General features: G+C 37.2%; 2 protein-coding genes across 3 annotated transcripts in view; both read left to right on the top strand.

Annotated features, from left to right (window-relative positions):
* The window catches only part of mthfd1b (methylenetetrahydrofolate dehydrogenase (NADP+ dependent) 1b), a 53,387-nt gene extending 52,013 nt beyond the window's left edge, over window positions 1–1,374 (top strand). Inside the window, exons 26-28 of one of the 2 annotated variants that reach the window (XR_012392623.1) lie at window positions 22–221; window positions 960–1,068; window positions 1,175–1,374. Coding sequence is in view for 1 of the 2 variants with exons in the window: in NM_199529.1 (NP_955823.1) it covers window positions 69–221; window positions 960–1,049 (243 nt within the window). In the remaining variant the exon portion in view is untranslated. 2 annotated transcript variants of the gene reach the window in all.
* A 5,237-nt stretch (window positions 1,375–6,611) lies between these two features.
* gpx2 (glutathione peroxidase 2) lies at window positions 6,612–10,206 on the top strand. Its single transcript, NM_001329759.1, has 2 exons — window positions 6,612–6,846; window positions 9,533–10,206. The coding sequence occupies exons 1-2, from the start codon at window positions 6,625–6,627 to the stop codon at window positions 9,884–9,886; spliced, it is 576 nt and encodes a 191-aa protein (NP_001316688.1). The 5' UTR covers window positions 6,612–6,624; the 3' UTR covers window positions 9,887–10,206.
* The last annotated feature ends 5,947 nt before the right edge of the window (window positions 10,207–16,153 follow it).

Here is a 16,153-nt window from a genome sequence, read left to right as displayed (position 1 = left end):
ATCTCTTATAACATACTGTAGCATGAAGTAAGCGTAATGTTTAACAAACTGTTTTTGTCTCCCACAAGGGTTTTGCGGATCTGCCCATATGTATGGCCAAAACTCATCTGTCTCTCTCACACGATGCTGAAAAGAAAGGCGTTCCTACTGGATTCGTTCTTCCCATTCGTGACATTCGTGCTAGTGTTGGGGCAGGATTCCTCTACCCGCTTGTTGGCACTGTAAGTAGCGTAATACGAGCGTTCACATATTTATCTGCAATTTCTCTAAACTTTTGGGGCCTTTTCGCAAGGAGTCCCTCATAAATATAATTCTGTGATTTGTCAGTATTATAATTATGAGGGATCCTTGTAAAAATGTTCCAGGCCCCAAGCGTTTTAGATAATAATAGTTGTTTAATTAAAATACTGTGAAGTTTTAGTTAATTAAAACACTGTCTTCATTTGGTTCAAAAACACAGATATCTTTATAATTTAAATGGGCATCTTTGAATTTTTTTATCTACTAGAGCACAGGTGTCAAACTCAGTTCCAAAAGGGCCGCAGCTCTGCACAGTTTAGTTCCAACCCTAATTAAACACACCTGATCAAACTAATTGAGTCCTTCAGGCTTGTTTGAAACCTACAGGTAAGTGTGTTGGAGCAGGGTTGGAACTAAACTGTGCAGGGCTTCGGCCCTCCAGGAATTGAGTTTGACACCCCTGTACTAGAAATTCTGTTGTCCTAAAAAACAAAACAAACAAAGTAAATAAAAATAGTACACGTACCTTAGGAATAGGAATGGTATTAAAACCTTAAAAATGGTATTAAAACCTTGACTTTTCCAAACTGCGATATACCTTGAAAATGGTTATCATCCCATGCCTAATTCTGTGAAAACATGCTTAATGTGATTTGTTCAAAATGCATTCAATTTTTGCTCTCTACTTTGCTTTTTTTTTTAATTAAATATAAATGCAGATGCCGACTATTCCTGGTCTTCCTACTCGTCCATGCTTCTATGACATTGATCTGGATACTGAGAGTGGAGAGGTCATTGGACTTTTTTAAAAGAGGCCATTTTGTTGGGGTTGGTAAAAATCTGTATCATTAAACGAAACCCATTTTGTCCATAAGATACCTCTTTTAATACAGTTGTATTGAATTCACAAATCTATTTCATTTTCTTGTTTTAGAGTACAGATATGATGGTCCCTGCAGGATTCCCTCCATTATACTGAAGAGCTCTGTCTTCCTCTCGGATCTGAGATCATTGTTAATGTTGCAATAGAAGAGATGTCCATAATTGTCCTAATGTCATAATTTTTTACACTATTGATCTGTTACATTTGAAAAAATTTTCTAATAAATCCATTTGTGATGAAACGGGAAGAAACTGTCCTCCTGTTGATCCATATTTTTTTTTTCAAAGTACAATTGTACTGTTACTATGATTATAAATTGTCTTAACAAAATCTGACCGATTTGTGCCTGTCCAGGTTATAGATAAGTAAATTAAACATCATTGAAAATAAATTGACTACATATTGCAGTCATAGTTTAATTGTGCTGCATAATGAAAATATAGATACAGTGCATCCGGAAAGTATTCACAGCGCTTCACTTTTTCCACATTTCCAGTTTCAGGAGTTTTCTGTAGACCTCTGAGACAGGATTGTTAGGAATTCCTAACTAAAGACGGTGTGTTCATGACTCTTTGGAACATCTCGATTATTTGGATCAGCTGTGTTTGATTAGGGTTGGAGCAAAACTGTGTAGAGCTGCTGCCCTCCAGGAATTGAGATTAAGACGTATGATGTAGCAGGCCCATAGCCAGCCTGGTTTTTCCTGAGATTTAAATACTGCGTTTTAGTGACATTTTAAGCAGTACTTTTTTTTGCTGGAATAGCTAGTCAGATGTCATCATAACCACACTTTTTGATGTACTGTAAATGTGCAATAAAGAAATTAAAACAAGTCTAATTTTTAAAATACAAATTTATTAGATCATATATCATTAGGAAAAAAAAATGCAGCCTACTGTCATTTATTAAACAAAAAACAAACTGGCCAGCATATTCAACTCTCCTCAGTCACAATTTGGCCATTTTAATAAAAAATAATAATTAAAACATAATAATAATAATAATAATAACAACAATAATAATAAGCGGTTCATTCAAAAAAAATGAATTAATAAAAATAATATAATAATATTAAAACAATAATCATGAATTCTTCAGAATTTTTCTAGCCTCTTTGGTAAAAAAAAAAGTACATTTGAAAATTCCTGGATATCAACAACAGCCAAACAATATTCAAATTAATTTAATTTGGTCGCTTCTGGTGCTTCACACCTTTACATTGCACATTTTTAATTCGGAAATAAGGTCAAAGGTTTAGAATAAAGTTACCTGTAAAATGTTTTGCGTTCTCTGTTTAAAAACAAAACAGTAGTGAAAGAAGACTTTTACTACTGTCAATGGGATTCGAATTACTGGCCAGAGTTATTTAAAATGACTCTTTATTACAATATATATTAAATATTAATATGTTATATTAATTATATAAAAAATATTATATAATGTTAAATTACATAAAATAATTAAAAGGACAAATTCTGGACGGGCATGTGTAGATTCATTCACTCATTCGTTCATTTTCTTGTCGGCTTAGTCCCTTTATTAATCCGGGGTCGCAACAGCGGAATGAACCGCCAACTTATCCAGCAAGTTTTTACGCAGTGGATGCCCTTCCAGACGCAACCCATCTCTGGGAAACATCCACACACACACATTCACACACACACACTTATACACTACGGACAATTTAGCCTACCCAATTCACCTGTGGGGACTGTGGTGGAAACCGGAGCACCTGGAGGAAACCCACTCGGAGGCAGGGAGAACATGCAAACTCCACACAGAAACGTCAATTGAGCTGAGGTTCGAACCAGCGACCTTCTTGCTGTGAGGCGACAGCACTACCTACTGCGCCACTGCCAATGCTAACATAAGCCAGGAATTTAGTGCAAGTTGGTGCTGCTTTGCCTTTTGGCTAACGCAGTAAGTGACTGTAATCATCAATAATGTTACTTGTTGTCAGACCTGGAGTTTCAAGCCTTAGACCGGCCCACCTCAGGTCATGACTGACTAAATTAAAATAACGTCATTTCCAATTCAGTTTCTAATTATACGATCACGTCTTTTTCAAGAAAACAGCTGCTTTAGAACTTCAAATGTTTTTCATAAATTTTGTAGTTGCTAATTTTCCAACACTGTTCTTTAAAACAGGGGTCACCAATCCTGGTCCTGAAGGGCCGGTGTTCCTGCAGGGTTTAGCTCCAACTTGCCTTAACACACCTGCCTGGATGTTTCAAGTATACCCAGTGAGAGCTTGATTAGCTTGCAGGTGTGTTTGATTAGGGTTGGAGCTAAAATCTGAAGGACACCGGCCCTCAGGACCGAGATTAGTGACCCCTGCTTTAAAACATCACAATGTCCTTTCCTGCAATATCTGAATATATATTCTGTGCAAAATTCTTTATAGATATCCAGTCCTTTGTTACCGTGGTCACACTAAAATTAAAATGTATACACCTACATAAGTAAGCCAAACAGTATTATATGTCTTAACACTAAAAATGAGGGGGGGGGGAATTACTGAGGTGAGGTTCGAACTCGGGTCTGTGGCGTCATAATGCAACATGCTGACCACTCAACCAAAATGACACTATACATTTAATTGATGGTTTACGTCATGTCAATTGTGTTCATGTCAGATTTATCAACGTGAATCATCTGATTTTCATTGAGCAGGTGAAATATTATTTATATTTTTATTCAAATTCTTATATTTACTAAAGTGCTGCTGTTTGTGGTCGACTGCTACGTCATCAATAACCTGCAGGCTGCGTTTTGCTCACAGGGCTGCGAGAAAATACATTTTAAAAGAGCGGAGCTGTGGCAAAACAATGAATAAAAAGAGTGAGGTTATGGTCAAATAAATAAATGAATGAAAAAAGTGCGTCTGCCGAGAGTGCAAGCAGCTAGGGACACAACAAAATGCATCCTCATAATGGTTTTGGTCTTGACTAGTGCGGCTGAATGATATTTGTCCTGGGAGCACTGTACAAATATGGCGACAGTACTGATGCATGCTCGGGGTTCGTATGTGATATCTTGTGTATTTATCTATGGGGCGCCGCATAATTGCTTCACAGCACGAAGTTCGCTGGTTTGCGTCCCAGCTGCATGAAATGAACGGCACAATACGCTCTAAATGTAAAAACTGCCTTGGAGATCATGCAGCTTCATCAAAAAATTGTCCCATCTAGACTGTAAGCTGAGAAAATATGATATATATTTCCTTCTATGCTAATGAAGGACTACTGAGACATTCCAAGCATGGGATGGGTCCTCCTGGTGAGGCAGAGTTCCTCACAGCTCCGATACACATCTCTGCCATTTGCTTACAGTAACCATGTGCTCTTCACCATACACAATTCATCTGCTCGTGTTCTTCTTTCAGATAACTTTGTCATGTTTGGTGTCATTTGACAGTTTATGACTTCAGTGTTGTAGTGATGAAATCAACAGAGACATCGATTAATTGTGTTTCAATCTACAATATATTTACTATTGTTGGGTCATGGCCTGAGGAGAGTATGTTAATGTACTTCTCCCCCACTTCATCTCTTCAACTTTGTTCTCACGTTCAGCTGGTTTTGGGGGTTGGTTTTCACTTATGTTTGACAATGCTTTGCTCAGGGTATAATAGGGAAAGGTAACTGTTGATCGGGGAGAATGGCTTTTACTCTGCATCTCCCGCACACTGGTGCGTAGCCTCATATGCTAACAAAGGCAGTTTCACTGTCTTAGTTGCTCAGCAGTGCATACGTTACAGCTAATTTCTTTATACAGTATGTTAGTTTGTTTCATTCTAATGTTTGTATATTTAAACATGTAACTTAATAAACAACTTTGCCTGCTTTAAGACGTAGAGATTCTTTCTCTTTATCAATGATGATAACAACTTTAATGGAGTCAGATTAATTACAATGGAGTCAGATAAATAATGGATTTAAACACGCCATCCTTCAACTGCTTCCTGTTTCCGATTATTGGTTCAGAATAGCAGCGTAAGCTTCAAGCCTTACAAGACAAAAATACAAAAAAAATATATATATACAAAAAAAAAGGAGAAAAAAATAAAAAAAATTAAACATACAAGGAAGATGAGTTATCTTGAAGCTGGTAAAATAGTTGAAGAATTCCCTGCCTTTGAACTGAATAAGTCGAATTCTGCTGTAGTCACACCAAAGACACAAACAACAAGTTGTCAGACGGATCTAACTTGGTTATCCAAATTCAACTTCCCAAAAAACATAGAGTGTGTACATTCGAACTGGTCTGATTCAAGACTATCTAGAACAGAGAGAATCAAAAGTGAAGAAAACTTCAAGCACAGCAACACAGCAATCAAATCGAGATGAACGTGGATTATGCCATACGACCATACACCAACATCACAATTTTCAGGGTAGACTGGTCACAGGAGGTAGCATTTAGAAAGGGAAGAACGCATATTGAGAAACAGTCTGTGCTTTCCAGCTAGAAAATGTAATAGATTTTGCATGTAAAAGATTTTTCATGTGATTTTTCCTCAGACCCTGCTGAAAAATCTAGCTTAAACCAGCCTAGGCTGGTTGGCTGGTTTTAGCTGGTTGACCAGCCTGGTTTTAGAGGGGTTTTGGCCATTTCCAGGCTAGTTTCCAGCCTGGTCTTAGCTGGAAAATGACCAGCCAAATCCAGCTAAAACCAGCTTGACCAGCCAGCCTGGTTTAAGCTGGATATAGCTGGTTTTGGCTGGACTCCCAGCTTGGCTAGGCTGGTCAAGCTGGTTTTAGCTGGTCATCTCCCAACCTGACCAGCTAAGACCAGGCTGGAAATGGCTGGAAACCAGCCTGGAAGTGGCCAAAACCCCTCTAGAACCAGCCTGGTAGTCCAGCTTAAACCAGCCAACCAGCCTAGGCTGGTTTAAGCTGGATTTTTCAGCAGGGTTGAACGTCGATTTCCACTTCATTTAAAAACTGCAATTAAGACAATTGAATAATACAGTCATACACCATTACAAAAAGCTAAAATATCAGCCTTAAATTATAAATACTGTGAGTGGTAATGCTGTAATTTTTCTACACGAAAGAAATTAAAGAATGAAAGCTTTTCTGTATTAACAAATGAGTGATTTAGCACATGAGCTCTGAAGATTATTACCCTTGCAATCATCCATTTTTTATAACATTCAAGGTAATGGAGACAGAAGTATGCTTAATAAAACATGGCCTTGAAACTGATACGCTTTCTACAATTTCCATGGTGCTCAATAGTGTAGTTAGTTTTTATATATCTTTTTTTTTCTTAGAAATTCTTTGTATTATACAGTCTGTATCAGACAGTTCATGCAATAAGTAAAAAGTTTGCTTCATTGTCTTTCAGACTGCTCTCGGTTTAACAAGTTGAAGTATCAGCTATCTAAGATGTCTGACTTGCATTATAAATGACGTCATGTGACTTGCGTTCTCAACAGTATAGTAGGGGGAAAAAAACGCTGACTGTCATTGTGATGAGGACAGCGAGACTGAACCATGACGTTCATAGCGAAGACTTTTTATGATCTGCACGCAACTACTCTGGAAGGGGACACCATAGACTTTAATATTTACCGGGGAAGAGTGGTGCTAATTGAGAATGTGGCCTCGCTGTGAGGGACGACCACCCAGGACTACACGCAGCTTAATGAGCTCCAGAGCAGATATCCTCATCGGCTTGTAGTCCTGGGCTTTCCCTGCAACCAGTTTGGATACCAGGTTTGTAAATTAGGAATTTTTACCCACTTTTTGTGACTCTGGACCAATAACCCAATCAGTTATTTGGAAATTGAGATTTAGGCATCTGAAAGCTGAATAAATATAAAGAGTTAAAATGGAAATCTCTAAGTGTCATCTGAAATGAGCATTTTTCTCTGCCTCCTATGTTTATGTGCAGTTGTTTTACTTTAAATGCAATAAAAAGAACCAATTTGTTGCCATAAAAGTGGACTTACTGAACCCATACATAGGACCCTAAGGAAAATGCTCATGTCAGAATTCAATTCAATTCATCTTTGTTTCTATAGTGCTTTTACAATGTAGGTTGTGTCAAAGCAGCTTAAGATAGAAGTTATTAAGTAAATTGAAACTGTCAGTCCAGTCTTCAGAGTTGAAGTTCAGTTCAGAGTGGTTTAATTTTCATGGCTGAAAGTCCAAACACTTTAGAGCAAATCCAGCGATGCGCAGTCCCATACCAAGCAAGCCAGTGCTTCAGTTGGGCACGACCATCTCTCCTCTGGCCAAACTTCCTGTGCAGAGCTGCAGTCTAGGTGCTGGAGGCTGGAAAACTCTGGACATCCATCGTGGAGAAGCTGTAGGTGGGAGTAGGTCACCGGTGGGTGTTCAGGCTGGCCCACGGGATCAATGCGGAGACTCGTCTGTCATTCAGTCTCATGCTCTCAACGACCGCCATAGCATCTGCTCAGGATGCGGCCTGGTCTAGGATTATGGACACCTCGGGATTTTGAAAAACAGACTAACATAAGTGTAGATGCCGTTCAAATAATGTCTTTTGGGAAGTGTTCCTGAACAAGAAAATTTGAGATGACATTTAGAGTCTTTTTCATTAAAACTCTTTGCATATATATATATATATATATGTATTTATTTATTTATTTATATATATATATATATATATATATATATATATATATATATATATATATATATATATATATATATATTTATATATATTTATATATATATATATATGTATGTATGTATATATATATATATATATATATATATATATATATATATATATATATATTTATATATATATATATATATATATATATATATATATATATATATATATATATATATATATATATATATATATATATATATTTATTTATACATATATATATATATTTATTTATAAATATTATAAATATTATTATATAAAAATACAGATTAGTTGTTCTGAGTTTAGAGTTTTGTTTTGAGTTTAGACTGAAGAGTATTCAAGGACGAGGGGGTTGCATGACTAAAGGCTTGTTTCACTATTTCAGTCCGAACCCAGGGAACAGTCAAATGATAAGATTCACTTGAACGTATAGGGCATACTGGCTTTTTGACTTATGAAGAAGGGAACTTGGGTATAAAGGCACCAGTCCCGGAAGAGCTTTATAGACCAGAGTCATCCAGTGAGTGTACCTTCTTACATACAGAGAAAACCACTCAGCTTTGGCCTAAAATTGACAATGGTGAGTAAGTCTCTGACAGCCTGTAACAAACCTCAGAGTGCTGGGATTGACGGAGTTTAAAGGCTGAAGACATTTGGTTGAAGCATTCATATATAAAACATGTCCATAGTCCATAAATGGTAAAAATGATGCAGACACCAAATGTTTACGACCTTTAAGAGAATAGCAGGATGCATTTCAATAGAAAACCCAAGCTTAACACAGGAGTTTGTGCAGAATTTGTGAAAATCGTTAATTTAGATTTGTCTACATTTATAACCAATTTAAGATCCTTAAGACGAGACTGAACAATATTAAAAGCACACTGTAAAAATTGTTTGCTGCAGACTGTAATGTGCTTTGCTTTGCTTCATCAAAGCTGTCCTATAACTATGGATAACTATTGTACAACCATTCTTTCTTAGGACAGGATCTTTGTTTCACATCAAAGGTTGACTGCCGTAATATTTGGCTGAGATCCAACTATTTCAAAATCTGTTATTTGAAAGTCTTTCACACTTAAAAGTTATAGATGATATATTCATATTTTTTTATTATTTTTTAAGATAAGTACCGGTTTAAGACTGGAAGGCCATCCGCTGCAAAAAAAAATAAAAAATAAGTATGGGATAGCGACAGTTAGGAACTTTCATGTCAAAATCAATGTTAAATACTTAGCAATGCATATGACTACTCAAAGAATTTATGTTTTAATATTTGATTTACAGTAAGAAATGTACAAGGTATAATCATGGAACAATATTTACTTAAAGGAATAGTTCATTGAAAAAAATTTACTCTGTCATCATTTACTCATGACAACATGACTTGTTTCAAACCAGTTTGAGTTTAAGGGTTTTGTCAAACACAAAAGAAGATATTTTGGAAAGTGTTGGAACCTTTGAGTTTCATGGTATTTGCTTTTCCTAATATGGAAGTCAAAAGTTTCAGAATATTGAAACTCATAAAGGTTTGGAACCACTCAAGGATGAGTAAATAGCGAGTCATTTTTAATTTTGGGGTGAACAATCTATTTAAAACTCTAATGATTTTTGGATTATAATAAAAATGAGACATTTTGACCCTCACAATGTATTTCTGCTGTTGCAAGGACTGGATTTGTGGTCCAGGGTCACATTTTCGGTGTTAGTGTATAGGGCTTTATATTTTTAAATATAATATTTAATGTTCTCTACTTTGTTCTTGTTGTTTTCCAGGAGAACTGCTCTGATGGAGAAATTCTTAATTCCTTAAAGTATGTTCGTCCAGGTGAAGGGTATAAGCCTTCGTTCACTATTTTTCAGAAGTGCGTTGTAAACGGGAGTGATGCGCATCCTGTCTTTTCCTACTTAAAAGACAAGCTCCCTTATCCAGACGATGACCCTGTGACTTTAATTCAAGACCCTAAATATCTAGTCTGGAATCCAGTCAGTCGAAATGATATTTCGTGGAATTTTGAAAAGTTTTTAATTGGGCCAGAAGGCGAGCCCTTCAAAAGATACAGTAAGAAGTTTCAAACGATCAATATTGAACCTGACATTCAAAGGCTACTGAAGCTGACCAAGAACTAATGGAAACATGTAGGCAATGATCACATTGACAATGGTTTTTATTATATAGGCTATATTATATTCCTTGTTAGCAGCTCTACGGCATCATCTCACTTTCTTTTTTATTACTTAATGAAAGTGACGCACCTAAATGTAACGGGGTTGCACCTGAGACTGTATATATTTAAGAATTTGGGATGATGCCATAAACAATCATCATGTAATAGAAAAACTTACTGAAATAAAAAGCGTCATCTGTCTCATCTACTGTACATTTCATTAATGTAACATCTGCATGTGTTCGCTGAAGTCCCAAAGCTTTATAAATGGCTTTATAACCTTTTCCAGACTGATAGATCTCCATTATTTTTTATTCTTAGTTGCTCTTGAAGCTTTCGAGGATCTATTGGTTTACTTCACTTTGTCAGGCAGGTCCTATTTAAGTGATTTCTTGATTGTGAACAGGTGTGCTTGACTGTATTTGAAGAGTTCAGATGCAAAAACCTCTATATGCCGTCTGAAAATTTCCTCTAAAAGGAGCATTTTTATCAGGCTCCAGGGGCGGACTGGCCATCTGGCAATTCTGGCAAATGCCAGAAGGGCCGGACCAATTTTTAAATGTGGGCCGGTCAGTTTTTTTTTTTTTTTAATGTATTGTTTTTACGTGGAGGCAGCTTTTATCTCTTGCTAGATGTGATATTATGATGATGATGATAATAATAATAATAATAATAATAGTAATAATAATAAATGTTAAGCATTTGGACCAATATGCGACGGCCGCCTGATTTCAAGATGGGCCGAGGTTACCGTATTCAAACCAATTACGTTACGTTAACAATTTTTAACATAATCAAAATCTGGCAAGAATGTCATATTACAGCCTGATCTCACGAGAAAACGTAAGTATTTTACGTTTTGCCAGTTTAGTGGCTAATTCGTACGAATTCGTACGAGTTCAGTCGTACGAAATGGTACGATTTTAAAAAGGAGGCGTGGCACCTGACCCCACCCCTAACCCCAACCGTCATTGGGGGACAAGCAAATCGTACTAAATTGTACGAATTAGATCGTACGAATTCATACGAATTAGCCACTAAATCAAAAAGTTAAGAATTGCCGTGAGATTGTGTTGATATTTTGGCAGAATTATCTTGTCAGATGGTCATTATAACCACACTTTTTGAAGTACCAAAATATTTCCTAAATATTTTAGAGGAACATAACAAATATTTATTTTTAAAATACAAATTTATTTACATTTAGACATTTAGTCATTTAGCAGACACTTTTATCCAAAGTGACTTACAAATGAGGACAAGGAAGCAATTTACACAACTATAAGAGCAACAATGAATAAGTGCTGCAGGCAAGTTTCAGGTGTGTAAAGTCTAAGGGCTCTATTTTGACGGTCCATGCGCAGAGCGCAAACGCTTTCAGGGCGTGTCAGGACGCGTTTTTGCTAATTTAAGGACGGGAAATCTGCCTTGCTCCGTGGCGCATGGTCTAAAAGGGTTGAGTTTATTTTCTTAATGAGTTATAGGTGTGTTTTGAGAATAAACCAATTAGAGTCTCATCTCCCATTCCCTTTAAGAGTCAGCTGTGGCGCGCCAAGAGCGCATTCGCTATTTACAGGACGCAAAGTAAGTCTAAGTGGAAAAAATGAGCATTTCACAAGCAAACAGTTAACAGGTCACAGTTTTTAACAGAAAACTGTTAAACAGAGCATCTACTGCTTGAGAATGAGAGATAATGGATCTACTTTCACTTTCACTCTTGGATAGGGAAACCTTTACGCACAGACATCAATTAGTCTATAAATAAATACTTTTGTTTGTTAAGCGCAAATATTCGTTTCAAAACTATTTCTAAATTCAGTTCTAATTTCCAGCAAACGAATAAATGAATAATAATAACAAAATGTGCTCAAAAACCTGAGTTATATCCTAAAACACATGCTGTGCCCCATATGGTCTAAAACCTGATAGGTGGGCAAATCTAAGCTTGTTTTTAATAAAACAAATATAAATATGGATATATTAAATAATACTGCTAATAATAATAACATTATACAAAAGCAAATTGTTATGAATGAACTGAAAAAGCCTCCCGAGATGAAGAAGACATAAAAGCAGTGATTTTTCATATTTATGTAGGCTAGAAAATAATATGTTTTGTAATATTTTAATCCTTTATATTTATATCCTATATCTATTCTTATTATATCCTTTATATATCCTTAATATTTACATTTTTTCATATGTAAAGATATTTGCCTATTGCTCTCTTGTGTGTATTAAGCAGTGCGTAAGCGAGGCGCAACTCTGCGCTGGAGTTTAGACCGGGTTAGTTTTGGTCTAATGAAAAATCTATTATAGTTTCTCAAAATAGCAACGCGCCAGCGGTCCGCCTCAGAACACCTTCCTTTTTAGACCAGAACGCCTATGGCCGCACAAATGAGCGCTAATGCATTTGCTATTTAAAGAGCGTAGCGCAACGCCTCAAAACCACTCTTGCGCCAAGCTGAAACTACCAAAAGACTACTGCGCCACGCCTTGCGCCACACTGCGCCGGGTGTATGATAGGGCCCTAAGAAGGAAAGCATTAGAATTTTTTTTCTTTTTTGAGTACAGTTAGTGGTATCGCCAGAGAGGCAATTGCAGATTAGGAAGGGAAGTGGAGACTAAATAGTTGAGTTTTTAGTCGTTTCTTGAAGACAGCGAGTGACTCTGCCGTTCTGATGCAGTTCGGGAGTTCATTCCACCAACTGGGCAGATTGAACGCGAGAGTTCAAGAAAATGATTTCTTCCCTCTTTGGGATGGAACCATGAAGCGATGTTCATTCACAGAACGCAAGTTTCTGGAGGGCACATAAATCTGCAGCAGTGAGAGCAGATAAGGAGCAAAGCCAGAAGTCGCTTTGTAGGCAAACATCAGAGCTTGGAATTTGATGCGAGCAGCAACTGGCAGCCAGTGCAAACGGATGAGCAGCGGAGTGACATGTGCTCTTTTAAAGACCACTCATGCTGCTGCGTTCTGAAGCATCTGAAGAGACTGCTATTCTGTTGGTCTCATTGCTAAAGTGCTTCTCTTGCTAACTAAACCTAGCGTGCTCAATATATAGTCTTTACACCCGAAACTGCGGCGGGGGACGCGAAACCGTCCACGCTCAACACACAAGCTCTTATAGTAACCAAGGAAACAGTGGGTAAACTTTTCTAGTACCATACACAGAGCTGAAAACAAGTTTAAATGTCCTACAACCTTACACAAACTGCAAACAAGTCTAAGTGTCCTCAAACCATACACAACAACTGAAAACAAGTCTAAATGTACTTACAAGCTGTTGGTCTCGTTGCTAAAGTGCTTCTCCTCCTCTTAAAATTTATTATATCATATATCATTAGAAAAAAAGTTTTAAATTAAAAACTGTAGCTTATTGCAATTTATTAGGCAAATAACAACCTGGCCAGCACATTCAACTTTCCTCAGTCAGAATTTGGCCATTTAAATAATAAAAAAAGAAAACATTATAGTAATAATTTAGAGTTTCACATTTGTTCTAGCCTCTCTTGTAAACAAAAAAAGTACATTTGAAAATTCATGGATAATAACAATAGCCAAAGGAGTATTTAAATTGATTTTAATATGGGCCGCTTCTGGTGCTTCACACTTTTTTATTGGTCATGTCTTTTTAAAGAATAAGGTCCAGGATTTAGAATAAAAGTTACTTGTCAAATGTTTTCCCTATTTAAAAACAATACAGTAAAGAAAGATGACTTCGCTTATGTCCGATGTTTTCTTGCACAGCTGGATGTTGGACACTTCACATCAGGATTCCGCTTAGTCTTAAAGTCTTCTTCGATGGGTTATTTTTACTTTTTATGTTGGCACAGCAGTCAAAATAAGACAAAATGAGCTCATGTATGGGACAAATTCTGGACGTTTGTCAGTTAGCGGTCTTCCGAACCACCCGAAACCCCCCCTGGCTACAGGCCTGGTATAGAATAAAAAATCATGGTGCAGTGGAAAAAGATTTAATATTGTGTGTGACTCCCATGAGCTAAGAGGACTGCATTTATACATCTCTGCAATGACTCAAATCACTTATTAATAAAGTCATCTGGAATGGCAAAGAAAGCCTTCTTGCAGGACTCCCAGAGTTCATCAAGAATCTTTGGATTCATCTTCAATGCCTCTTCCTTCATCTTACCCAAGACATGCTCAATAATGCTAATCTCTGGTGACTGGGCAGGCCAATTCTGGAGCACCTTGACCTCCTTTGCTCAAGTTTTCGTACACATAACTACAAAAAGAGTCAATCTTTAAATAGGAAAATGATCAAAACTCGTGTTTGCATGTTAAAAAAAGAAAAGTACTTGGCAAAGAGTAAATGAATGTGTATATAAAAAGTATAATCAAACCCAAATTCAACTCAAATGAACCCTGCTATATGTGTTGAGACTCGGGTGGGAAGAATAACAAGAATCAAATCTTCCCTTGCCAAGGTAAGTTTTTAGCTCTGCCAAAGAAGAATTGTCAGCAAGATAAGAACATACTGTAGAACTGATGATATAACAATGGCAGCATTTCACTGTTGTGTGTTGGTATCCTTTCTGTAGCTTTGGATAATCATTTTTTGAAAACATTACACGACCCACATAGCAAAATTTCTCTGGCCCAACTGTGGCCCACACATTCAGGTTTTGCTTGGCCCACATGCCGCAGTGAATTACGGTACATGACTGGACCAAATCTGGCTTCCAGACAAGGGCCAAACACGGACCATATCTGGGCCGAGTCTCAGCCAAGTTAATAACTCATAACTGGGCCTGAACTGGGCCAGATAGGTTGGTGTGTCACGATTGCAATTAAATTGATAAATCCATGGAGTGATGCGCTTTAGGCACACTATGGGCACGCTTTTTCTCAAAGTGACCTGATTGGTAGAATTTTTTTTCTTTACTCAAAAATGATTTTAGTGTATTTTAAATGTGGGTCAAGACTGGCCAAACTCACATGGCCCACTTATCAAATTTTTAAATCTGGGCCAAATACTACGTTTTTCATCTGGCCCAAATCTTGTGTGCCGCCTTAAAGACGGTGCCACCTCTGCCAAACCCGGGCCATGTTTGGCCCACATGCTGTATGCCAGTGCCGGATGAATGCCTGCTGTGCCAGCTTTATGCCAAATCTGGGCCAGAATTCTTTGCTACTAGGGGAATTAAACCTACAAGTTACAGTACAAGTAGGCTAGTAGTAGCTTCTGCAACTTCAATCCTATTTTGTATCAGACATTGTCTTAATATGATTCTTTATGTCAGTCAAATCTGTCAACTTCAAAACTTGAAAGAAAAGCTGCAGCTGAACCGCTATAACATGTCTGTCTTATCAATGAGGAGTGTGCTAAAAACCTGGACTTTTACACTTTAACAATTAAACTAACTCTGGCCCATTTATCCATTTCAGTGCACAGTGCCTTTTTTCAACAGAGATTGACACAAGAAAACACTTGAGGGGAAAAGATGCATGTGACTCAAGTGGTTATATGCCCGAGCCATGTACTGTGGGGGTGTGACATTTCATGTTAAGAGCTATACGCTCCCTCTGCATAGCACCAATTATTATGTGTTCAGCTACTCCAATCTATGTAAAGTCATGTTTCTGAAAAACAGTGATGCTAGTGATGCTGCCATGTAGATAAAAAAGACAAGCAGTCTGAGAACTGAGCCATGATGCACACCTGTTACAAGATTTATTGACTCAGACACTTCAACCCTGACCCAGACCCTGGATCGACATGAGAGGTAATAATATTAATAACTAAGTTGACAAGAAAATGAATGAATGAATGAATGAAAATACTGCATAGACTCAAACCCCTAATATTCGTATCTAAAGTAGTTTATTCGAGTTGTATGCTTGATAAAGTACACATATGCGCTTCAAAATGTATGCTTTTGATATTCACATGCAGCCTAGTACTGGGAAACACCCACAGACTTAAACACTATGGCCAATTTCGTTTATTATATTCACCTATAGCGCATATCTTTAGACTGTGAGGGAAATCAGGTACACCTGGAGGAAACCCACACGAACACGGGAAGAACATGCAAAATCCACACAGAAATGACCCAGCTGAGGCTCGAACCAGCAACCTTCTTGGTGTGAGGCGATCGTGCTACCCACTGCGCCACCGTTACGCCCCACATATAGGAATTAATCAAATCTTACTCAAAAAAAAGACATATTTTACATACTATTTAGATATCTTAAAGACAGGGG

The sequence above is a fragment of the Danio rerio genome, chromosome 17 (assembly GCF_049306965.1).
Source record: "Danio rerio strain Tuebingen ecotype United States chromosome 17, GRCz12tu, whole genome shotgun sequence".
NCBI classification, from domain to species: Eukaryota; Metazoa; Chordata; class Actinopteri; order Cypriniformes; family Danionidae; genus Danio; species Danio rerio.
Note: the sequence above shows the minus strand (reverse complement) of the source record. Positions and strands in the feature narration are given on the sequence as shown.